The sequence below is a fragment of the Aythya ferina genome (assembly GCF_964211825.1).
Source record: "Aythya ferina genome assembly, chromosome: 9".
Lineage (NCBI taxonomy): Eukaryota > Metazoa > Chordata > Aves > Anseriformes > Anatidae > Aythya > Aythya ferina.
Window position 1 is genome coordinate 18,419,771 of NC_140305.1, and position 24,571 is coordinate 18,444,341.

The 24,571-nt window shown below is 55.5% G+C and overlaps 2 protein-coding genes across 2 annotated transcripts; one reads left to right on the forward strand and one right to left on the reverse strand.

The window, feature by feature from the left end:
• The first annotated feature begins 7,368 nt into the window (after window positions 1-7,368).
• On the forward strand, window positions 7,369-12,055 carry B3GNT7 (UDP-GlcNAc:betaGal beta-1,3-N-acetylglucosaminyltransferase 7). The gene is made up of 2 exons (XM_084529098.1): window positions 7,369-7,548; window positions 10,589-12,055. Exons 1-2 carry the CDS (start codon window positions 7,538-7,540, stop codon window positions 11,805-11,807), a joined length of 1,230 nt encoding a protein of 409 aa, XP_084385224.1. The 5' UTR covers window positions 7,369-7,537; the 3' UTR covers window positions 11,808-12,055.
• A 3,791-nt stretch (window positions 12,056-15,846) lies between these two features.
• NCL (nucleolin) lies at window positions 15,847-22,910 on the reverse strand. Its single transcript, XM_084529097.1, has 15 exons — window positions 22,675-22,910; window positions 22,138-22,248; window positions 21,102-21,390; window positions 20,618-20,767; window positions 20,164-20,349; window positions 19,861-19,953; window positions 19,491-19,626; window positions 18,999-19,135; window positions 18,589-18,715; window positions 18,221-18,354; window positions 17,996-18,131; window positions 17,741-17,892; window positions 17,108-17,234; window positions 16,541-16,773; window positions 15,847-16,336 (listed from the first exon to the last, which is right to left on the reverse strand). Exons 1-15 carry the CDS (start codon window positions 22,690-22,692, stop codon window positions 16,257-16,259), a joined length of 2,109 nt encoding a protein of 702 aa, XP_084385223.1. The 5' UTR covers window positions 22,693-22,910; the 3' UTR covers window positions 15,847-16,256.
• Between the last annotated feature and the right edge of the window lie 1,661 nt (window positions 22,911-24,571).

Below are 24,571 nucleotides of genomic sequence, written 5' to 3' on the forward strand. Positions count from 1 at the left end.
GTGTGGTCCTTGGCCCAATGCTGCAAGGATGGAGGGTGGGAGCTTTACAGACAGCCCTGCTTTAATCCTTATTATTTAATCCTTATTCTTTAATTATTATTTATTAGGTTTGTGGCTGTCATTGGTGTGGGCGACTTGTGATCCCTCGGCGTTGCTGCAGGTGTTATCACAGCAGGGCGAGCAGAGCTCAGGGTGAGCATGGGGAGGGTGCAGGGCAGCAGGGAGCACTGAGCCGTGGTGCTTAGGAGGCTGCAGCTGGGAATTTAAATGGTTCATATAATCATTAGCAGCTTATGCTTATATTCTTTTCCCAGCACAGCATAAAGCTTTTATTTGCGAACCTAAAAACTGATTTTGTTTGTCAGGATGGTGATGGGTCATCTCCCCTGCTCCCATGGTTTGGGGAGGAAGCTGGCAGGGAGAGCTCCCGCATCTTATTAGGGTGAGAGTGAAATTGCAAGACCTGTGATCCTGCTCTCTGCTTGGCCCTGGGGCTCCTGCGATGCACAGGGGGCTGGCAGTGGGCTCCGTGCACTGGCAGCTTGACCTCACAGCCAGGACCCTGGCTTCTGGGTGACCTTTGCCAGGTTAAGTACAGGTTGCCAAAGCCTCCCCTCGGCTTTAGGAGCTGAAGAGGAACTCGCTGCTACCGAAACCTGGCAGGCACCCCGAGGCGAGGGCGGCTGCCATGCACACCTCGGGCCCTCAGATAACAAATTCCTCCCCAAATTCCTCCTGTGCAGGTTTCTAGATTTTTCCTTTCTCACCTTGTTCGTTGAAGGGAAAACAAAACAAAACAAAAAAAAAAAAAAACAGCCTGACTTCTGGGCAGCATCTTTCTATTTTCCCGTCCTAAGACAGGTGCCCAGGAGCGAGGGGGCACCTCGGAGCCGTACCCAAGCCCCTGCTGGGGAGCGCTCGTGCCAGCTGACCGGGGATTCCCCTCCAAGCCTGGCTTTCTGCCCTTTGCGGTGTTCACAGCCAAGTTTGTAGGGTTTTCTCCTTTCTCCAGCCTGCTCCCTAGCCCACAGCAGGGTATGACGTGGCCCTGCAGGCTCCATTCATGCACTGCAGGTGCATGAGCAGTAACCCCTTGGTTTGGGCTGTGCCAAGGGCTGCGATAACGCATGGGCCCCACGCACACACCTCTGCCTCTCCTGTGCACCAGTCTGTGACCGATTTTTCAGGTAGTTTGAGTATTTTGGCAAACTGGAAAGAAAATCCCCAGCAAAACAGACAGGAAGGAAGCAGAAACAGGAAACACTGTGCATAGAGGTTCTCTGGGGCTTGCTGCTGCGGATATTTTGCTTCCCCGTGGTGTCACCCACAGAGAGGAGCTCCTCTTTCACTGGGTCCCTCAGGGTGTGCGCACCCTGCTGTGACAGCCCCAAAGCCACAGTTTTAGGGGTGTAAGGGCCCTTTTTGGGGTACACCAGAGCAGGATACCACACATGGGCTCCCCTGGGCTCCGGCACCTCACACAGGGACACAAGAGGGACAAGTCCCCGTGTGGGAGCGGGACTGGAGCAGTGCTGCCCGCGGCCACGAGCCTGCAGCCCGTCTCCAAACCCGTTCTGCAGACTGCTTTTCCAGCGGCTCCTCAAAGGCAGGATTTCACAAGGTGTGCAGGTGAAGGGGCAGCTTAGCCGGGGCTCCCACCCCTGAGCCACGGGGCACAGAGGAGCCTGTTCTCAGCCCCGGCCCCGCACAGAGCCCCGCTGTTGGGGAGGCTCGGAGAAAGCCCAGTGAAGGCAGCGGGGAGGGAAAAGATCCTGGCAGAGCCAGGAATTGTCCTGCTAGCAGCTCAGGATCCTTTTTCTTCTCCAGTACATCTATTTTTTTTTTTTTTTTTTTAAGGCTGCTGGATTTTACTCAAAGGCACCCGGGCTGGCCAAGCCGGCCGGCTGCTTTCTTGCTTCTCCTGGCCCGGGGCGCACCGGCAAGGGCTCTGCCCTCCTCGCCCTGAAAGCCTCCCTCTTTGCAACTGCCGCTGATGTCTCCTCTTTGGCCTGGAGCCCGTGCCCTGAAGAATATAAGCATAAACTATTTAATGCCCCCTCGCCTGGGAAGAGGCCTGGGGGCTCGGCGGGAGCGCTGCCCCGCTGCCGAGGCCGGGAAGACTGGGGCAGTGTTTGGGGCCGGGCGCTGCTGAAAGGGCTCAGTGTGTGCTTGGCGTGAGTCACCGGGGAGCCGGGAGCCAGCAGGAGGGGGGACGGAGCGGTGCTGCGGGAGGCATCGAGCCTGAAAATGAATATCATGAGTGTTGAGAGGAGGCAGGAGGAGGACGGGGAGGGGAGGCCGAGAGGCTCGGCACTGCCGGGGGTGGAGGCGCGCGTGGAGGACAGGAGCGGGGAGCACGGGGGGGGGGTGCCCTGGAGGAGCGTTTTTTTTTTAGCATGGATCTGAGGGTGTCAAAGCAGAAAAAATAAATAAATAAAGCTCAGGGAAGGGGCCTGAAGAAGGGGAGCTGCCCCTTGCCACCCCGAGAATTGGGCTGCAGGGCTGGAGCTCTGTCCTGGCTGGCGCATGTTGTCCTGGGCCCGATGGTTTTCCTTGGCTGTCTCCAAGGCTCGGTCTGGCCGATCCACACCCTGCGGCTGCCAGGCTGTGCCAGCCTCTTACATGTCCTCGGCGTCACCTTCCCTGTCCCCAGGGTCCCCACCTGCTGTGACAGGCACAGGAGGAGGCAGGAGCATGGGACGCTGCTGGTGGCTCAGGGCCAGACCCCAAAGGGCGCTTGGCTCCTGGGTGAGGTCCCAGCTGAGCTGGGATATCAGTGGGATGGGATTTCTTCTTCAGGGGGGGATTTCTTCTTCAGACTGAAGCTCTGGGTCAGTCCCAAAAGCCCAGAGCCTCTGGAGGCTGGGGCCAGCACGGAGGGTGTGCACGGGAGGCCTTCCAGCCGTGTTTGAGCAGGAAACGAGTCCCACACAGACACGCCGCTTTACGGGGTTTTGGTTGACCGAACTGGAGTTGAACATTGCTGGAAAGTCACGCCAAGGTTTCCTCCCAGCACCGCGGCCCCAGCGCACAGGGTGTCGAAGGATTCCTCCACCACCCCTCGGGGTTATTGATCCGTGGGGTCCTGCAGACCCATGCCATGGGTGCATGGGACGGGGGGTGTCCCTGTCACCTCGCCCTGGGGACGTTGTGCACAGCGGGGGCTCCGTCCTGCCCTTTACATGATTCACAAGCTCTCCGTCCTTCCCCACCTCTCTGTAACACTGGGCAGGCCTTCAAGGCCTCAGCCCTGCAGCAACGAGCTCCCAGGGCGGTGCTCGTCTGCCCTGCGGTCACCAGTGGCTGCACTGGGATGAAGTGGGAGGAAAACACCCCGGGGGGTCACAGCCCAGCTGGCAGGACCCACCAGGACAGTCTGTCTGTCCCTCCGCCCCATGACAGGACCCATTCACATGGGATTTGCCTTGTGCCTGTGCCCGGAGCTTCCCCAAAAAGGGGATCGCCTCGAGGGAGGCTGAGTCCTCAGCTGCTGGGAATCGGGGACGGAGCCGGCTCCCTGCATTAACTCAGCGGCCACCTCAGCCCGCAGCATGACTTCACCGTCGGGTGAATGGCCCACCATGGAAACCAAACCTCAGGAATGCGGCTGGGTGTGCCGGCTCCGGCTCCGTGCTCCTCTCCCGAGGGCTCAGGCACGGCTGGAACCCTCCCAGCCTAGCAAATGGCTGTCGCCCCCCTCCCTCTCCAAAATCCTGCCCCGGCCCATCTCTTTGCTGGAGATGGACCCACCCGTGAGGTGTGTCTCCGTTGGCAGAGGATAAATTTTGGGTCAGCCGGTGAGACCTGGGAGCAGCAGGCACTGCTGTGGTGAAGGGCTCAGGGGTGCAGGTGCCTGCTTGGGGGCTCGGCAGTGGGCACGGTGTCTGATTTTCCATTTGGGCTGGATAAGGGCTGTGAGCGGGCAGCCACCAGGCTCAGGTGCCTCCCGCACCAGCTTCTCCATCTGAGTCACGGGAGAGGCCAGCAGCACGCTTGGAAAACTCTAAAATGCTGCTCAGCTCCTGAGCTCTGGGGCCTCGCCAGCCCCCTGGGCCATGAGCACCACGTGAGGCTGGGAGGGGAAACTGAGGCACGGCCGGGCTGGCAGGGACGAGCCAGGGCTGCTGGCTCGCTGTCGTTATCCACACGGGGATCCACAGCATCGGGCTGCCTGGGGAGGGGAAATGTTTTTTTCCCTCTCCCCTCCCTTCCCCACGAGCCAGAGGCAGCGTCAGCCCGGTTTCCCCTGCGCGCTGCCGCGCCAAGCGCCTCTGCAACCGCTGGAAAATGCATAAAAGCCCCGGGCAGGGCTGCAGGAGGGTTCCTGGCAGTCACAGCTGGATCCAGCCGCTGGCTTAAAGCAACCACACGGCCACGCCGGGCTGTGCCCTGTCCCCTGTCCTTCCCCAGGCTGTGCCCATGGGATTTGGACAAGCTCACCCCATCCTCTTATTTGGAGCTCTGGGGTCTGTCCCCCCAGCACTGTGCTGGCACGGGGCAGCCCAGGGGCAGGAGAGGGGCTGTGGGGTTTGCCCTGGGGATCCTGAAGCAGAGAGGGGCTGGCCCTGCCGTCACCCTGCCAGGCACGTCCCTTTCTCACCTGTTTTTGGCATAAATCATGCAAAGCCCCAGGGGTTTGATGCCACGCAGGGCAGAAAGGTTTCCTCAGCTTGGCACGGGAAGAAAAACCCAAATGTGTCACTGTGCCACCAGTCTCCGCCACCGCAGGTCAGGCTGAACCTTGGGTCCTGCCCCAGACACTCAGGGTTTGGGGGAGGAAAGGGCTCATTTGGGATCCCTGTGGGTCATGGCCCTCCCAAAGGGAGGTCCCTTGGCTCCTGTGGGATGCCCAGCCCCAGGTCTGCGGTGCTGGCACGAGCTGGGCAGCTCGAGGTGCTGGGATAGACAGGACACGTTCCTGTATGGGTAAGACTCATTAGCAGAACAGAAAGAAATCAGAAAAAGAAAAGAAGAAAAAATGGAAATCCCACAGCAAAAAAAAACCACCAGGTCGTGCTTTTTTTTTTTCTTTTTTTTTTTTTTTTCTTTCTTTTCTCACTGAAACAAAACCCAAACCATCAGTGGGAAGGCATTGGCTGGGTCAACCTGCCACAAGCCAGTCTTTCAGCATTACATAAACGTTACAAAAAAAGCTCCCTTCTTTGTCTGTACTTTTATTTAAAAAAAATAAAAAAATAAAAAATAAAGCAGGTCTGCTCTGAAAAAAAAAAAAAAAGTCTTGAAACAAAAAAAGAGCTGTGGTTTGCTGTGAGAACGTCTAACTGAGCCACTTTGGCATCATCCCAATCCTCTCCCTTTCCCTGTGCTCAGAGATGCCCCGAGGCCCTAAACCATGCCCCGCAGCCACACCAGGTGCCTGCCCTGAAGCCTCACACCCCACCAGGTCGCCTGTGCCCATCTCCAGCAGGGACACCACCGGGGATGCCCTAACAGGAGCCGGGGGTGGCCGCTGTCACACTCAGGGGGTCTGTGCCTTGCCCCCCTGCGCCTCCCCACGCAGTGCTACAGGAATGTGCCCAGGTGCCCTTTCCATAGGTCCCTGCCAGCTCTCACGGAGCTCAGCACGGCTCGAAATGTCACCGAAATGTCACCAGGGTTGTGTAACTGCTGGCTTTTGGTTTGGCTTCTCCGTGCCCGAGGCGCTGCCATCCCATCCCCTCCGTTGGCCAAGCGGTGGAGGGGGGCAGGGGCCGAATCCAGCCCTGTGCTGGGCGCTGAGCGGGGCTCTGCCTGCTGCCGGGTCTGGCTGCCCTCTCTCCAGCTCCAGGGAGAATTAAAAAAAAGCCAGGTTTGGCTTTGCTGTCAGCTGAGGGGGTTCTGGCTGCTCAGGTCAGAGCAGATAGCACTGTGCTGGGGCAGGAGGTGAGGGAGCGCACGAGGCAGCAAGGAAAAGATGTGTGGAGGAGTGGTTTTGTTAAAAAAAAAAAAAAAAAAAAAAAAAAAAACTCTCAGTTTGCTTCTCTTTCTCCTTTCCCAGGTGAACGTGGGGTTTGGCCTCAACTTTTCTAATGCTGAACCAGATGTAAAAAGTGCTGCTTCATTTTGAGGCCATGGGGAGGTAGCTGTGGGGTCCGGCTTTGGATGGGGGGGACTCGAGCCAAAATCTCATGCAGAAGCACGGGAGCACCCAGGAAATCCCTGCACTTGTGGCCCGGACACTTTCCTGCATGGAAGCAGCTAAATTTTCAGGGCTTTGGCTCTGAGTCTGTTTGTGATTGGGGTCTCCCCTCCTCTGGGAGGTCCTGGGGTGGATTCACACCTCGCAGACACCTCCTTGCTTCCCCCTGCAGCCAGGCTGGTGCTCAGTGGGGATCCCACAGCCGAGCCTTTCCTGGGGCCACAGCTTCAGCAGACCCCGACTTGCCTCTGGGCTTTGGGACCGGCCAAAAAAAAGCAGTCAGGGAAGGTGTGCAGGGACCTTTGGTGGTGGGAAGGCTGCAGGGTGCTGTAGGGCAATGATTCCCGGGGAGCTTTCTGCCCAGCTGGGTGGGAAATATGGAAACCGAGCTAAAGGGGCAGAACTGGGGAAAGAAATGCCACTTTCCTCCCCACGCAGCTGGACTTGGGGGGGTCCTGGAGCTGGGCCAAAAGCTGTTTTGTGTAGTGGGGGTTGTGTGGGTCCCGCCGTATGGCCAACCCCATAAGGGGGCATGGGGAAGGGACCGGGATATCTCTGCTGGGCAGGAAGGGAAATATCCCAAAAGATTTCCTGTGGGCTTCGTGGCTGCGGCACGTGGCTGCTGGGGATGGGAGGATGATGACAGAAAGGGAGACATCAGAAATGGTGGGGGCTGATTGTCACGGCTGAAAAAGTCCCTGTACTGAAAAATATTGCATTTAGGGGAAAAGGAACGGTTCCTAGCAGGCAATGGGATGCGCCGTGTCGGCATGGGGGGATGCTTAGCACCAGGTAGGGTGGGGGGTCCCAGCTGGGTGCCTCCATCCCCCCAGGGACCCTAATGGTGGCTGTGCCCTGTTGCAAAGCTGGGATCTCGGTGTCCTTGTGCAAAACCGGGGTTTGGTCCCTCTATTTTTTGGGGTTCTCCCCCAAATGACCAGCTGGTGTCGGGGGAGCAGGAAAGACACAAGTGGAACTTTCCCTGAGAGCACTGGGACCCCCTCCCCACAACCGGGACCCTCTGTGGGGTCAGGGCTCATGCAACGCACCGTGACCGGGGGCCAGCAGACACCCAGGGGTGCTGGGGTGTCCCCCTAATCTCCCAGAGGGTGTCCCCTCAACGAGGGGATATGGGGGGTGCAATTTGGGGTGTCCCCATCCCCTGCAGCCACCGAGGGGACCCGGGAGAGATTTGGGGTTGGGGTGATGTCAGGGGGCAGGGCAAGAGTTAAGCTACCTGCGCGTCCATCCCTCTTGACTCCACCTCGAAGTCCGAGGGGAGGGAAGAGGGAAAAAGAAAAAAAAAAAAAAAAAAAAAAAAAAAAAGAGGAGAAAGAGGAAAAGGAAGAGGGCAGAGCGCCGCGCACGGACCGCGGGCAGCCCCGTCCCGCTCCCAGCATGTTCCAGTGGTGAGTGCCGGCCACGGGGGGGTAAAAGGACGGTGCTGTCCCCTGTCCCCTGTCCCCTGTCCCCTGTCCCCTCTCCTGGGGGTCTGCAGGAGGGCAGGGGTCTCCGAGGTGCCCGCACCCCATAGCTCGGGGTCGGGGAGAAGGGGGTGAACGGGGATGCCGGGGGGTCCCGTCCCGTCGGGGGTCCCATCCTGCCCGGGGTCCCCTCCTCCTGGGGGTCTCATCCTGCCCAAGGTCCCATCATATTGGGGTTTCCTTTCCCATCTCCTCATCCTTTCACGCCCAGGGGACGTGTCGCCAGCTTGGGGACAGCTCTGCGCTCGCGTTTCCTTTTGGAGAGTTTTTTTTGGGGTGGGGGGGTCCCAGCCCCAGCCCTGCTGAGTCCCCTTCGGTCCCAGCACCAACACAAGGGCTCTGTGCTGCCGCTGTCCCCGCCGGCTCAGCCACCCCTAATTAAAAGGGATAATAAAATCCTAATAAACGGGTGGTCCCTGCCACGCAGAGGGGGGTTGTGTGCCTCTCCAGGGGCTGGGGGACACAGCTTGAGCCTCCTGGTGTCCCCAGCATCACCCCTAAAGGGCGACCAGCCCCCCTCTAATTTGGGGTTATATCTAACCGCCCTGGGCACAGGCAGGGCAGCCTCACAGGGATGCTTTTGATTTATTCCTGGCGGAGAAAAGGGAAGAGGAGGCCTGGGTCTGGACCCTTCAAAACCCCCTCGATGGCACCCACGGCAGCCGGGCCCGGTTGGCGCAGGTGGGAGGCACCAAGGGGTGACCCTGCTGGGGACACATCAGGGTCCCAGAGCAGGGAGTGGGGCTGAGCGGGGTCATTCCCATGCTATGGTGGCTCCAGAGAACCCAAAACGCCATCCTCATTTCTCCTGCAAAGCGGTGGTTTTGGGGTCCCGACAGCACAGGATGGGGGCTGCTCCCCCTCGTGTCATTCCCACCTTAGGAGACCAAAGGCCAGAAAGACTGGAGGTTAGAAAAGCCCTACATATAATTACTATTTTTATTTTTTTATTATTATTTATTTTTCCCCAGCAAAATGCCTGATTTGATGTGGGAATTGCCCCAGGTGGTGGCTCAAGGTCCCCCGGTCCCCGTCACTTCCCCAGGACGGTGCCACGGGGTTGTGCATGGGGCGAGCAGGGTTTTAAGCACTGTGCTGGGGTCTGAGCTGCTGCTGTGCCGGGTCCAAAGGGGTCCTGAGAAACCCAGGAGCTGTGAGACGGGGGCTGGAGAGGGTTAAAGGCAACGGTGAGCTCTGCTCTGAGCTGCTCCCTCATCAGTCTCAGATGAGTGGCCGTGTATAAAACCAGCTGGGACTGTCCATGCACCCCTTTGCCTGTAATTACTTATTTCCACGCCTGTTCTCACAGTCCTCACTAGCGATCGTGCTTTTCCCACATAAAGATGGGGCTGAAAAATGTTTTCTGTGCCGGAGGGCGACGCCAGAGAGAGGAGCTCCCGACAGCTCCTGGCTCCACACGTAGGGTCCCCGTTTCAGGCTGAGCAGGGTCCCTGCCACCAGCTGCCAGCGTTGTTCCCCTCCTGGGGGTGTGAAACATGACGGTGCATTTGTAGGATGCTGTAGTACATCAGGACAGAGAGTTTTGTTTCTTGAATTTATTACAAGGCCAAGGACAGCAGGTATATACCGAAATGGACGTACTTAGACACACCACCAGGAGAGGGGCTGATCGAGGGCAGAAAACCCTCACGTCACATCACCTGTGCCTGGGGTCCCCACTGAGATCCGGGCTGGAGAAATCCCTGGGAGAGGTTTCTTTGGGGGCAGATCTGGAGTTCCCACAGCGCGGGGAGGCACGGCACCTTCCTACGCCTACAGCTGGGGCCAGCTTCTGTTTTCCTGGACATTATCACAACTCCTTTGTTCTGCGCTTATCGGGGCTGTCCCAGGCTCCCCGCTGCACTTCTCAAGGATGCTGCGGGTTCCCAGGCAGCTTCTCTCAGTACTTTTCCATCAGGTCGGGTCGCTCTTAGGGCTGTTAGTCCCCAGCCCCTGCCCTCAGGCACCTGAGGCCGACAGAGCAGAGGAAATTGGTGCCCGAGTGCCAGCTGGGGGGGAGCCAGGTGCCTGGGGCAATGCAGGGTGAAGACGGGGCATCAGCAGGGTGAAAAACCTGCTTTGCTTTAGCTGGGTGTGAAGAAGCAGCTTGGGGGGATTACAGGGTGCAGCAGCGATCGCTGGGTCTCTTTTGAGCCCCCAGCGAGCCGCTCGCAGGGTTTGGGAGCTGCCCCCAGACACAGATCCACAGCGTTTGGTGCTGCAAGGAGAAGTGATGGGTCCCAAGACCTGGCCCCAGCTGTGCCCCAGAAATGCTGGGCACGCAGGGATGTCTTTTCCCAGCCCGACCTTCAATTTCCTTTCAAATACCAGTATTTTTTTCTTGGTCCCGAGCTGTTATTTTGTAATGAAAAGCCGCTGCCTGCTTCGTGTCGGATCCTGCAGCCTTCCAGGCTCTGGTTTCTCAGGGCTGCGCAGCCCGAGATGCCAGTCTAGGGCCATGGGAAAGGACGTCCGTGTTTTGGAGCTGATGTTTCCCTAGAAAAGATAATTCCTGTCTGCTGCTTTCCCAAACTGAAATTTTCAGACAGCCGAATGAAGGGTTGCCCTTGGGATTTCCTCCGAAACAGCTGCTCTGATGAAACTCCCGTGTCCAGCAGTTCGCAGACACGTACCCCGGTGGCACCCTCATTTCTCCTATCTTTCCCTGGCTCCATCTCTCTCTCATCCCATTTTCTCCTCTCCCCTGAGCCCTTTCCAGCTCTTTGCAGGGACCCAAGGCTGTCAGAGGACATTACCTGTCCCTGCCTGGCCTGAGGGTTGCCCCAAAATCAGGATAGAGCCGTGGGAAGAGCATGTGGAGGTGTCCCCCAGCACTCCCCTCAAGGCTGCCACCTTGTGATGGGTGCCGGGCTGTGAGCAGCCCACGATCCTCGGCTCCTTTTGTCGATGAACTTGCCAGGTCCAGCACTTTCCTCTCCTTACCCGCCCCGTCTCGCCCCTGTAGGAAGAAGACCATCTACAAAACGGTTTGCCTGTCCTTCCTGCTGGTGGTGACGGTGACGGTGCTGCAGCGGGGAATGGCCCCCAGCCAGTTCATGCAGGGCCAGCAGCAGAAGGAGCTGCCCCCTCCCGAGCCCCTGAAAACGCAGAAGAGAGGCGACGCCTTCTCCGTCACCAGCACTTTCTGGAACAGCAAGAAGGAGAAGGCTCCCGCGAAGCAGGAGGAGAAGGAGGAGGAGGAAGGGGTGACGGAGAAGCAAACGAGGTCGTGGGACATCACCACCTCCAACTGCTCGGCCAACCAAAACCTCAGCCAGGCGGAGTGGTTCAAGGGGCTGGAGCCCCACTTCCAGCAGTTCCTGCTCTACCGGCACTGCCGCTACTTCCCCATGCTGATCAACCACCCCGAGAAGTGCAGCGGGGGCGTCTACCTGCTCATCGTGGTCAAGTCCATCGTCACGCAGCACGACCGCCGCGAGGCCATCCGCAGGACCTGGGGCCAGGAGAAGGAGGTGGAGGGCAAGAAGATCAGGACGCTCTTCTTGCTGGGCACGGCCGCCAAGGAGGAGGAGAAAGCCAACTACCAGAAGCTGCTGGATTACGAGAACCACATCTACGGGGACATCCTGCAGTGGGATTTCCTGGACAGCTTCTTCAACCTGACCCTCAAGGAGGTGCACTTCCTGAAGTGGCTGAACATCTACTGCGACAACGTCCACTTCGTCTTCAAGGGCGACGACGACGTCTTCGTGAGCCCCAGCAACATCCTGGAGTTCCTGGAGGACAAGACGGAGGGAGAGGACCTCTTCGTGGGGGACGTCCTCTACAAGGCCAGGCCGATCAGGAAGAAGGAGAACAAGTACTACATCCCCAGCGCGCTCTACAACAAAAACCACTACCCGCCCTACGCGGGGGGTGGCGGCTTCATCATGGCTGGGTCGCTGGCCAAGAAGCTGCACAAGACCTCGGAGACGCTGGAGCTGTACCCCATCGACGACGTCTTCCTAGGGATGTGCTTGGAGGTCCTCAAGGTATCGCCCGTCGGGCACGAGGGCTTCAAAACGTTTGGCATCGTGAAGAACAAGAACAGCAAGATGAACAAGGAGCCGTGTTTTTTCCGGGGGATGCTGGTGGTTCATAAACTGCTGCCTCCGGAGCTGCTCCAAATGTGGGACTTGGTCCACAGTAACTTGACGTGCTCGAGAAAACTCAACGTCCTTTAGCTCAGTCTCTCTGGAGAGCTGGGACTGGAGGGGCCGGGGCAGCTGCTCCCTGCCCCGGGGGCGCGGTGAGCCTCGGCTCGTGGCACACGAGGAGGGCAGAGGCTCCGCGGCCACGGGCAGGGCTTGTGATAGTGTTTGTTCCTGTACTGTAATGTGGTTCACTCATCTCCAGCTGGGTTGGGGGTTGCTGAAAAAGAAGAGAAAAAAAAAGAAAAAGAAAAAAAAAAAAAAAAAAAAGAAAAAGAAAAGGGAAAGAAAGAAACCCGAGCACTAAAGGGAGAGAGAAAGAGAGGGAAGAGGGTTTGCTCTCTGCTTTAGGTACCACCTCCACCAGAAGATGAACGATGGGGCTGGGGGGAGGCAGGAGGGACGTGGCACGCTCATTGTTATTTTTTGGAGATGTTCAGGGTCTGGCAACCCAGGGAAGCTTCTCCAAGGGGGCTGAGTGGTTTACATGTACGTGAGCCCCCCACCACTCAGAAGTCAAGGGGGTTTTGTTGTCTGAACCGCCTGCTCCGTGCAAGGTTGAACCTGTGTGCTTTGGGCTCGCCCCCTCACAAAGTCCTCACCATGTCCCCAGTGTGCGGGTGGGGGAAAGGGGCCAGCCCCTCCCTGGGGCCAGCCCCGAGCCCCCATTAGGGCTGCTGGTTTTCAGCCAGGAGGTCGGGGAATCGGGGCTTTATCCCCCAGTGGAGGTTCCCACAGGACTTTGGTTCCCGGTGCCAGCCCTGGCTGCGCATGCGTCGCGCTCGAACAAACACCCCCAGCCAAAATTCCTCAGGGATTTGCTCTTCCTGGCAAGAAAGCGAAGAGCTGGGGTGGGCTGTCCTTGCCCACGGCCAGGGAAGCAGCAGGGGCACTGGGTCAGCCCCAGGTGGGTGCTGGAGGGCGTCGCTCCCTGCCTGGAGCGGGGTCCCAGGTGAAGAAGGGCTGGTGCTGTGCACCACGTCCGCTCCTCTCCGGGCTCTCAGAGTGTGCATTTCTATATGGCGGGGCCCAGGAGTGTGACAGGGGGTGACACCACACGGCATGGCCCTTTTTTTGCTCCCCATGGCGTCTTAGGGCCGCTGGAGGTGTCAGGGTGAGCCCCAAGCCAGCTTCTGTGGTGGAAAACCCATGCAGCGCCGTAGCCACGCACCCCTGGGTGCTCTCCAAGCCACCAACTGTGAGCTGTGCAAGGCCACACACGTGTGCAAAGCCACATGGGCTCCGGTGTGTCACCTTCTGGGGCGGGGGCACAGCGTCTGTACACCAGACATCATCCCCGAGTGCAGGGTTTGTGCAGCCGACTGTCCCTGTGCGTGGTGGACGTGCACAGCCACAGCCACGGCCCTGAACACGAGCAGCGAAACGCGCACACGTGTGCTCTCTCTCTCTCTCTCTCCTTCTCTGGTGCCAGACATTGAAAGGAAAAAATTTCTACTACCTCAAAGGTCCCCCTGTGCAGTGCCTTTTTTTTTTTTTTTTTTTTTTTTTCCCCTTAATGTGTTCTGGAAACGTGCCTGTTTCATTCACTCCAAGCCTGTATGTTCCCCAGGTTAGAAAACAAACAAGAAGGGGCGCACGGCAGCCAAAAGAGCCACCCGTGCGCCAAGCCACGCCACTTCCCCTCTGCAAATGCCCCTCGTCGCCTCCGACGAGCTGCAAATTTTGGAGAGGGAAAACCAGAAAGAAAGGGAAAACCAGAAAAAAAGGGAAAACCGTTGGGTGGCAGGGCTGGCATTTGATTGACGACGTGCCCGGCGGAGCCGCGGCCCTGGGGCACCTGCGGGGCAGAGCCCGAGGGCATGGCTGGTGCCCGCTGGGCACCGAGCACGCGGTCATTTCCCATCCTCTCAGTTGTTTCCCATCCTCTCGTGGGTTCAGAAATGCTTCCCCAAAAGGCACCTCTGTCCCTGATGTCGGGTATGGTTCCTTGGTGTCTCTGCTTGCCCCGTAGGTGGGGGTGGCACTCGGAGAGCCAGGGCCGCGTGCCGAAATCTTTCAGTGTTGGCTCTTCACCTGGCGGGACCTGTACGGAGAAACCGTGTAGATTTGGTGAACATTTTTAGTTTCTAAATAAAGGTTAAAAGAAGAAGGAGAAGAAATAAAAGCACCCAAGCCCCGTGTCATTGCTAGCCCCCTCCTCAGGACGGGCTGGCTGCTTGGGAACTGAACCTGGTGGTGGGCCACAGGGGCAAATGGGGCTGCAGTTGTGGTGTGGCTTCGTTGCAGAGCCCGTTGTGGTGTTTAACGAGGTCCCGTGGATATTTTCTGTCTTCCAAGCGCTCCTCCAGCTGCATTTCAAACCCAGCTCAGCTTCAGGCCGCCCTGGCACGCTCCAGCCCCGTGGGAAGAGCTGTCTGGGCACTCGGCTCCTGGCAAACCTGTCCCTGTCACCCTCTCCATGCCACTTTTCCCCCGTAGCACTGTGCTCGCTGCCTTTAGGAGCATGCAGGGCAATGGGGACCCCAAAGCAGAGCAAGCCACATGCACAGGGACAAACCCACATCGGGTTTGGCGTTGGCTGGGGCGGAGAGAAGGAAAATCATGCCAGGAGATCGATGGGTGTCAGGGGCTGGGTTTTCGGGGCTGGCACCCACCGTGGCTGCTCAGCCCAGTGACGGATGCAGAGAGGTGACCAGAGGGGATTGGGATCGTGTAGGACGCTGCCAGCTGGGCCGTGCTGCGTGTCCTGTTCCACCCGGGCTTCCCAGGTGTGAAAAAGGCAAAAAGCCAAGCTCGGGAATGCTTTTGCTCTTTCAGGCAGGACCCAGGGCTGCAGCACCGCTCCCTGGGGAGCCAGCGGGGAGAAAATACCCAAGGTGGCGGCGTGGGGAGGCTCCACGGCAGGGTCCCGGAGCGAAATCCAGGTTTGGGGGTGAAGGCAGGGCGGTGAAAGCCTCCTGCGGGCGGGTGCTGCCCTCTGCCGCCCGGCCCCGCCGCCAGCCTCCGACCATTTGCCGCCGGGGCCAGCGACCCGCCTCTAAAATGGCTGATGGCAGCGGGGGGAAGGCGAGCACCGAAGCCAAAAAGCGAGCCTTGGCCCTGGTTGAGTATAAAAAGTTTTATTTTCATGTGCTTTGCAGGGCTCCAGCTGCTAATGACAGTTCTTTTCTACATACACCCACTGCTCCCATGCTTAGGTTTTCAGACAAGAAGGGGCAATGCACTGTAGCAAGTCCTTCTCACATGATTTGTTTTGGGAATTAGAAAGTAGAAACAGCATTTAATGGGCTGCAGGAGCTTGGCCGAGGCAGGTAGGTGCAGGACTGCCACCACCTGCAAGGTGTCACAGCACAGTCCTGTGCTCAGGGTCATTGTCCCCTGGCTGGGAAAGAGAGAGGGGGAAGAGGTCAACTAATTTTTAGGTGAGAGGTAGAGGCCGCCAGCACAGCTTGCAGGAGGTGACATTTATTTGAGCCTGTGCGGCCACAGGGTGCTGTGAGCAGCCCTGCCCCAGCTTGACCGAAGCAGCAGCTGCCCCTCTGCAGCCACATGCTGAAGTCACTCAGGAGCAGCTTTGTCCATCAGCAGCTGCTGCAGCAGGAGCCCAGCCAAGTCCTGGGGGAGGAAAAGAGGCCCAGGAGGGCAGCTCCTCACCCCCACAGGGCTGTTGAGCAATCACACTTACACTTACCCAGTTAAAGAGTTAAACTTACCCAGTTCAGAGTTAAAACAGGATGGGGAACATTCCCCACCATGTTTTAACACCCTGCTTCACAGCTGGAGAGACAAACATGAGGCAGGACTACTGTTGGTACTGGAATATTCTGTGAAAGTATACCAAGCTCCTGCTAGTCAGTCACCAAATTATTATTTTTTTTTAAATAAGTAAGTAAAAAGCAAGTGGATAAAAAGCAAGTGCAAAAGAAGATGGTTTGTCTTAATCCTATTCCTTCTTGTAAATAGATTATGCTTAGATTAACCTGCGTATGTTGGTAGTTGTCATTGCAGACTAAACCAGAAGCAAGACAGGAGCTGCTGTCCGCGAAGTTAGCGACCTTAAAATGAAGGCAAAAGCCAGAATTTCTCCCAGCCTACTTTAGGTGGCACAGAATTAACACGAACCAGTTTAGGTCCTTTAATCTGTCCAAGACAGGGTGCTGAAGCACAAATGATAAAACATTCTGCATTTTTACAGCAAAAATGCTACCGAAGTTTATAGGAAAAAAAATATTTTTGTACATGGGTAAAACATTATAAATTCAAGACAACTCACAGACAAGGGGTAAATTCCCACATCTATCGCTCATTTCTTTTAAAAAGTTCACTCGAATGGGCAAGCAGTCAAAAGGGCTTGCTCTCTCTTCCTTGAAATGAAAACTGTTTCTTCCAAGTGGCTCACAGTACTCCTTTGCACCTTGGAATGTCCTCCGAAGGCTCCGCCGAGATAAAAGGAGAATAAAAACCCCCGGAGTCCTTTCAGATAGTCTCAGAGAGCAGGAGAAGGGAAAGGAAAAGGGAAGTTTATTCAAACTTGATCTTCTTCCCTTGGGGCTTGTGATCTCCACCTCCTCCTCTGCCTCCTCGGAAGCCACCTCCTCTACCTAGAGAAGAGATTAGGTCAAGAAGTGAGATTAGGGCAGGAAGCAGAGCTGCAGGTGTCCCTGCACACGTACCACTGCCCTTCCAAACCCCTCTTGGTACAGGACAGAAAACAAATCCACATCAGGCACTCACTCTGTGGTGAGCACACCATAATCCCTCAGCTTTATTTGCCCCTTAGAAGAGGGGTATTTGCATCTCCTTACCTCCAAAGCCTCTGCCACCACCTCTGCCACCAAATCCACCTCTTCCTCCTCCTCGGCCTCCTCTGCCACCACCTCTGCCGCCAAATCCACCGCCAAATCCGCCGCCACGCTGGAAATCGCCCTTTGGCTTGGCAAAATCAAGGGTCACTTTGTTTCCGTCTATCTCCCCATCCTCCATGGCTTCTTTAGCTGCTTTGGCATCTTCTGGGGAGCTGAAGTCCACAAACCCAAACCTAGGCAGCAGATTAAGAGAAAGATGGTCAAACTCCATGAACTGAAGAACTGCAGCACCACCTACAGGCATATGATAGCAACAGCTTAGGAAACAACTGCGTTTCTGCAACCACTGATCAGAAGTGTTACTTGTAGAACAGTAGTGGCTAATCGCAACCGATGGAGCCATGTTACAAGCGTGCCAGTACTGAACTGTTAATATCCTTCTCGTGCGAATCCATAGGCTGCCACGGAGTGGTTGGCAGGAAGGAGCTCATTGAGAAGTGAGCACGCAGCCAGTTTGCAAATAGTAGCATGCTACTGGACCCGAATCCCAGATCATGCTTAACGTACCCTTTAGAAGATCCAGTGTCTCTGTCTGTGACTATTCTAGCACTTATGGAGCCTTCAAATGATTCTCTTAGCGTCTCCTCTGTTGTGTCCTCAGAAAGGCCTCTGACAAACAATGTTTTGCTTTGTTCTGTAGAAAGACAATACAGAACTCATCTTAGCAAGTCTCAGCAAAGCCACCATCAACCTCTCAGTAATGCAAAGTTGGATTTGGTACCAACTCCAACAGCAGCTTATGTGGTTCTGGGGTTTGGTTTCAAAAGGAAGCCCAGAACAGCTAAGGCACCCAAAGATGACCTGGGAAGCTTTTTCAGGACTATTTGTCTAAGAGCATCCCCATGTGGACCAGTTTGGTACTGTCAAATTCACCCCCCCAGCCCCTGTAATAAACAATAGTGTCTTATCGGTATGGATACTGACTGGACAGACTCTGCTGGATCAGCACTTGACTATCTAGAGGAATTTGGAAACAGTTTCATCATCATTTCAGATAATCAGTCATCATATCCAGCACACTCACTTATGATAGAAAACTTCTGTACCACAGGTTTATTTATTTTTTCTAATGCAGACCAGAGTTTGTGTGAATCGTACACTCCTATCCCAATATCAAATACTTAAATGTGGAATACTTACGGTTAAATCCTCCTCTTGCATTCGTGTTCCCTTTCTGCCACGCTGGTGAACTGAATTCCAGTCTGATTGCTCTGCCTTCAATTTCTGTGTTGTTACAGGAATTCAATGCCTCTTTGGCATCCTCCGCTGTGGGAAATTCTACGAACGCGTACCTGTTGGGAGAGGAAGACTTCAGTCAGGTTGGGAGCACAGCATGTCAGTGCAAGTACAGCATTCACAATGACAACAGAGAAATCAGTTTTAAGTCAAACATACCCTTTAGGCCTGCCCTGGTTGTTCTGTGGCATCTTAATGGAAGAGGCTTTTTTGAACAGTTCTTGGAGAGTCTCCTCTGAGGCAGCGTATGAGAGGTTGTTTACAATCAGGGTCTTTGACTCCCTCTCTCCACCTCCTACAAAGGAAACGGTGCTTTTTAAGTACAGGTTTGGAGAGAGAAAGCTCCCTTTCCTCTTTATGCATCCCACAGATCTGGAAATGTACCTTTCTGGTTTTCTTGTTGGCTCTTCTCACCGGTGTAGTCAATGACCATGGCACGACCATCGATCTCTGTGCCCTGCTTCTCCTCCAGAGCTTTGTCTGCCTCAGCTTCTGTTTTGAATTCAACATAGGCCATCCTACAGCAAAGGAAAAGAATATGAACCAAGGTTCTTTTGGCTTTTGTAATGCCCACCTTCCAGGAATGATTAAGTGAATGAGAGGGAAAAGCATGTAAAAAAAACACTTAAATAATTATTTCAGTATATCTAATCCAGCAGATTCTTTAATGTAGTTAAGAGACAGACTAGCTCTTCAAAATACACTAAGAGTCTAAGAAATGGCAAATATCCCGTTTCCCCTCAGATACGTACCCTTTGCTGCTCCCTTCCTTGTTAAGTACTATTCTGACTTCTACTGCATTTTCGAACACATTTTTCATTTCCTCTTCGGTTAAGCGGTAGGGCAGATTCTTCACGAACAGCGTTCTGGCATCTCTCTCTGCAAAGAGGAAAAAAAAAGTTACTTCCACCTGATCAGCTCAAAATTCATGGGTCCTAAAACTGAGGACAGAACCATCCCCCCTTGCATATCCATCCTTCCTCCCCATCCCCCCCTTGCATATCCATTTCAAGGTTTAAGAATCTGGTTATAACAGAGCTCAGACCAGGGAAATGTGCTTCAAGAGCAGCACATCAGCCATCAGTAATAGCACAAGCCTACTCCAAGGACTGATTACAACCTTTCTTTGATGCACACAGGTATTCAGAGTTTCATGCCATACCTTTCTTATTTTCTTTAAGACTTTCCTTGCTTTTTGCTTTTTCCAGTTTGATTTCCAAGCCCATCAGCTTCTTTCCATTCAGTTGAAGAGCTTTATCCATGTCTTCAGCAGATAAGAAGTCTACATAGCCAAATCGTCTGAAAGAAAAGCAGCTTCACTGCTTAAGCTGCTCTCTAGCAGCAGACAACATACAGAACCACAGGGAATAGGTCAAGCTAAAGCACCAGTGAAAATTAAGGCAAAGAGGTGACTGTAACAGCTCTGTGCTGAAGTGGCAGCTCCCCCTTCTGGGATATACTGCTTGAAACAGCTGCAAGCCTGGCAAGTGTAATGCCCATCTCAGCACTGCACATGTACTGTGCCTCTTCCAGCTTCCATACACTACCAACAGTGATCCCAGCATCTTGAAGGGAAGCTGCACCAGCACATTTACCTATCTGAATGAGTTGTTGCCAACTAAAAGCAGCAGCAAAATTCTACAGATGAACTTACTTGGAAGAGCCAATTCTGACTTCTGAAACTTGAAGATTCTTCTTGCCAAAGAACTCCTTGATGGCAGTCTTCAGTTCTTCGTAGTCCTTGGTGGGGCACAGATTTTTCATGAAGAGTGAAAACGCTGAGGCAGGAGCTTCAAATGAAAAGACAAATGAGTGTAAGGCAGACTGAAAGAATTGGAAACTAAACTATGGACAGCATTAGCACATCAGCTTCTGCTCAAAAGTGACATCATGCTTCAGTATTAAGTCCCTTATAATCATCATTTGTGCTGGAAAAAAGAAACACTGAGTGCCCAGCCTCATTATATGCCTAGCAGGCCACTAATAGCTAAGTGAGCATCGTTTGATGCCCCCATGCCACCCACCTTCTGTTTTCTCTGTTTTCTTTTTCTTGGCCTCTGGTGCACTTTTATTGGCCATTTCTTTCTTCCTCTTTCCAGGTGCTTCCTTGACAGGTTCTGTGATAGAGAACAAAGAACACTGAGATGAAGTACAAGAATAAAACAGCTTCTTCTGTGCTGGAGCATTAACATCTACACCATTCATACATGAGACCTGCTCGTCATTACAAGCAACTGTTCTTCAGCCCTAGAGACCATAATGGGACAATTACTCATATGTCCTCTCTTATTATGGACAGTTATGTTCTTGTTAACATTTAAACTCACTTTCATCCTCGCTTTCTTCCTCATCTTCATCCTCCTCCTCATCATCTTCGTCCTCTTCATCTTCATCCTCCTCCTCATCATCTTCCTCATCTTCAGACTCTGCCTTGGCTTTTACTGGCACAGCCTTTGCTGGAGTAGGTTTCTTCACTGGAACGGGTGTGGTGTCCATGGCCTCATCTTCAGACTCTGAAATGAATTGCATGTGAGATTTCACGTGTGTTCAAGATCAAGTCACTTTTGAGTGTAACAAAAACATAAATCGGCTAACTAAGTATTTTTTTTCATACCTCCTGAAGCTTATAAGTTTTCAGGAAAGAAGTTTTGTAATGTTATACTAATAATCCATTGAGTTAACCTCCCCCTCCCCCAAGCTCCCTCTCAGTGTGTATCAGTTTAACACGTTCTAAATTTTCTAAGAGAATCCATTTTCCTAAATCCATTGTGGACCACATACCCTCATCTTCCTCATCATCATCTTCGTCGTCATCTTCCTCTTCCTCAGATTCTTGCTTTGCTGGCACAACTGCAGGCTTTTTGGCTGGTACAGCTGCCGCGGGCTTTTTGGCTGCAGGCTTCACAGGCATTGCTGGTTCCTCTTCCTCCTCTGCAACAACAGTACAGTAAGTGTTTATCCACAGCACTCAGCCTTCAAACTCAGTCAAGTTCTTTGTTTCACTAGATTTTGGCAGTGTTCGGAAGAGAACAAACAGGAAATTAGAAGGTACTTCACGGGCTTCATGGAATACAGCCACAGTACAGAAAGTTCTCCAATATTCACTGAACACCTGACTTTCCTCCCTTACTACCTCTGATCAATGAAATCCCCTCTTTGGGGTGTTAAGTCACACTGAACTTAATTTCAATTTCAAAGGTAATGAAATTTAGCTACTCAACTGGGCTAACTCTATAGTTGGGCATTTATTCCACAAGTCACTTACCAGAATCATCCTCTTCATCCTCATCCTCCTCATCCTCTTCCTCATCCTCCTCATCTTCGTCGTCTTCCTCACTTTCTTCCTTCTTGGCATTCTTGCCATTTTTTGCTCCTTTACCTATGACAGCAGCCTTTTTAGGTGATGGAGCAACAGCCTTTTTAGCTGGAGTAGCCACAGCCTTCTTGGCTGGTGTAACTGCCTTTTTCGCAGGAGTGGCAGCCTTCTTTGCAGGGGTAGCAGCCTTCTTAGCTGGCGTGACTGCTACTTTTTGTTGTTTCTTCTGAGGGACCATCTGAAAGAAATTTGAGGATTAGATTTACATTGTTGCTGGAGGGATTTCAGAGTGACAAACACGACCCCATGCTGGCATTGTGCCTTGACAGACTGGAAGAACTTTGCAGCCACACTCATGAAAAGGGCACTACAGGAGCTGCAGCAAGCAGGTAGCTGCTACCTCTGCACACCCAATTAGTCAAAAGGTATGCTCTCAGCGCCACTCCTCCCTTTACTAATTCTGTCCATTCTTGCTCCTACACCTCGTGGCTAGTGCTTCAACATGGCAGACAAATATACGGCAACTGTGACCTAAAGCTTACCCTTCCTGTCACTTGTTTAGTTTGTTTCCTTCGGCTTCCTATTCTGTTGAATTAATAAAGCTCAAAAGCAGCCTTTTCAGGTTTTTAACAGGCCAGATCTGTAAGAGCAAAGCCTGAAGCTATAATAATCAATCTCTGTAGCAGCACCCAAAAGCTTGAGTTTTATGGTCCTGTGTGCTACATGTGCTTGATAAATCACTTATCGCTGATGCCCTACTTGAGTAAGTGATCATCCTTTTGCTCATCACTACTAGGAACAGCTCTAACATCACAAGTAGTACTTCTGGAAGTACCGACTTAGCCAGTTTTTTCCCCCCGACTATTAGTTTACCCCCTAGCCTCAACAAATACGCGTGCTAACCGCTTACAGACGCGGATTCACCCTCCCACGTGCGCCCCGAAAGCCTCCCGCCGCTGCACACCACGTGCGGCCGCCCCCTCACCTCCTCCCCGCTGCTCTCCTCCAGGTCGGAGGACTCCTCCTCCTCGCTCTCCTCCACCTTTTTGGGGGGCGGCGGAGCCATCTTCTTCTGCTTCACCTGGTTTTTGGGGGTCTGGGGTGGAAAAGAGAGAGGGGGGGGGGTTGGGGACACAGAGCCGTCATGCACCGCCAACACGTGGCCGTTCCCGGGCGCGCGCCCGCACGTGCTCGCGCGCCCCACATGGCCGCGCCTCCCCCCCCCCCCCCCCTCCGCGCGCCCCCTCCCAATAGGGATAAAAAAAAAAAGGGGGGGGGGGGAAGAAAGGAGAGGGGGGGGCTTGAAACCGCTCCCGCCGCGCGCGCCCCTCCCCTCGCCGCCATCTTCCCGCTGAGGGCATGGGGGGGGGGGGCCTGGAAACCGCCGGCGGCGGGAAGGCAGCGCCGGGACCCCCCCCCGGGCCTTTAACCCCCCTCCTCCCCCCTCGATCTCCGCCGCCGGTCCCGGTCCCCTCAGCGCGGGGATGGCGGCGCTGGGGCAGGCCCCGAGCGCAGGCCTCACCTTGGCGATCTTCACCATGATGGCGGCGGCGGTGGCCTGAGGAGGCGCAGGGGCGGCGGCCGGGCTGCCTCGGGGAAAGGATAAAAGGGAGCGGGGAGGCGAAAGAACCCGGAGAGGGGCCGCGGGGAGGCGGCGGGGCGGGAGCGGCGGCGGAGCGCGGCCGACCCGGAGCGGCGGCTGCGGGGAAAAGAGCGAGCGCGGGGCCCTTCCGCTGGCTCGCCTCGCCCCTCAGCTTCGCCCCGCCCCCGCCGCCCCCGCCTGGGCCAATCGGCGCGCGCGCCGCGCGGCGCGGCCAATCGGCGCCTCCGCCCCGCGGGGCGCTAAGCCAATCGGAGGCGCCGTGGCATCGGCCAACGGGAGGCGGCGTTACGGATGGTGAAAGGGGAGGGGGAGAGCGCCGCGGGGGAGGGGGGAACGGGAGGATGGGGGCAGCCAATGGGAGACGGGGGAAGCGCGGGGGCTGAGCGCTGATTGGGCGGCGGGGACCGGAGGAGGGTGGGAGGGGCTGGGGCCTGGGGAGAGCACGTGGCGCGCGGCGGGCCACGTGGTGGGGAGGGCTGGGGGCGCTGGGGCTGGGGGCTGCGGGGCGGGGGACCCGGGTTCGAGTCCCGGCCCCGGCCCCGGCCCCAAGCCCTGTCCCCATCCCTGTCCCTGTCCCCGTTCCTGGTTCTGGTTCAGCCCCCTCCAGGCTGTGCCCCCAGCAGCAAGCAGCCGGATCTGGGGTTTTATTCATCCATCCCCAATGGGACGGGGCTGGGGTCTCCCTTGTGCTGCCCCCCTGGCCTAATGCAGGGGGGAGAATAACCCGTGCTTGCCTGAGGGATGGTTTTTAATTCATCCACCAAAAAATCATCCTCCTGTAGGGCTTAGCCCCGGTGTCTGTGAGGATGGGGGATAAATAACCCGCTGGTGGTGCTGTTCCCAGGTCCCTGGGTGCCCCCTCCAGCTGCAAACAGGGCGTGCAGCCCCCCCCCAGGGCTCCTGACTCCCCAACGTGTTCCTTCACCACCCCTTTTCCCCCTTCCCAATCCTGCTGGAGAGAAGCCCCAAAGCTGGGGGAGAAGAGCTCCTCACGAGCACCATCGGCCAGTTTGGGTTGGGATGGAGCTGGGGCGGTGGGGACGCCGCTGTGCTCCCCGTGCGGATGGGCTCTGTGTGTAAAACACGGCCCCGTGGCTCGCAGCCAGCCCAGGTCCCGCCACGCGCTGCAGGAGCCATCCCCGAGCACCCAAAGATTTGGGGTGCGCCCTGCCCCGCAGCCCTGCCGCCGCCCCGAGCCTCAGGGAGGAGAGAGGTTTGCGGAGTGGCATCAGCAGGGCAGTAATTGGGCCAAAATGGGAGGATTTGTAGCTCCATCCGAGGAGTAGAAGTATTTTAGGTGCTTCTCTGGCTGGAAAAAGCCCTGAAAAGCCCTGCGAGGGTGCTGAGTGGGGCTGAAACAAGCAGAACCTGCACTGGGTGCGTGGTAAGACAAAAACCTGTGGCAAACAGAGAGCATCCTCCCGAAACTTGGTCCTGTGAAGCCAGGTGAGGGTGTCCCCGTGATGTCCTGAGGGATGCGAGCTGTGCTTTCTCTAGGAAATGTCCTCTCCTGCCCGTCCCACCGAGCTTCCAGCTCCTCTCCCCGTGCCCCGAAGGGCAGGGGAGGCTCGAAGCAGGCTGAGGGTTGTTCCACGCCTCCCCTGCCCGTTTTTAATTGTAGAGCAAACAAAGCAGCGCACTGATTCATCCCGCTGGGTAATTAAATGCCTCGTGCTATCGACTACGAAGACATTAGGGTTCAGCAGCCCAACGCTAATGCATTAATAATCGCTTCCATCCTGGAGAGAAAGGGCCGCGAGCTGCTCTCGAGGAATGTGACGGTTGCAGGGGCCGGGAGCTCGCAGCCAAAAAAAAA

Coding starts and splice junctions, on each gene's coding strand:
- NCL (XM_084529097.1), bottom strand. Junction 18,716..18,998: donor TCTTAAAGAAAATAAGAAAG/GTATGGCATGAA, acceptor TCCTCTTTGCAG/AGAGAGATGCCAGAACGCTG. Junction 16,337..16,540: donor TGGTGGCAGAGGCTTTGGAG/GTAAGGAGATGC, acceptor TCTCTTCTCTAG/GTAGAGGAGGTGGCTTCCGA.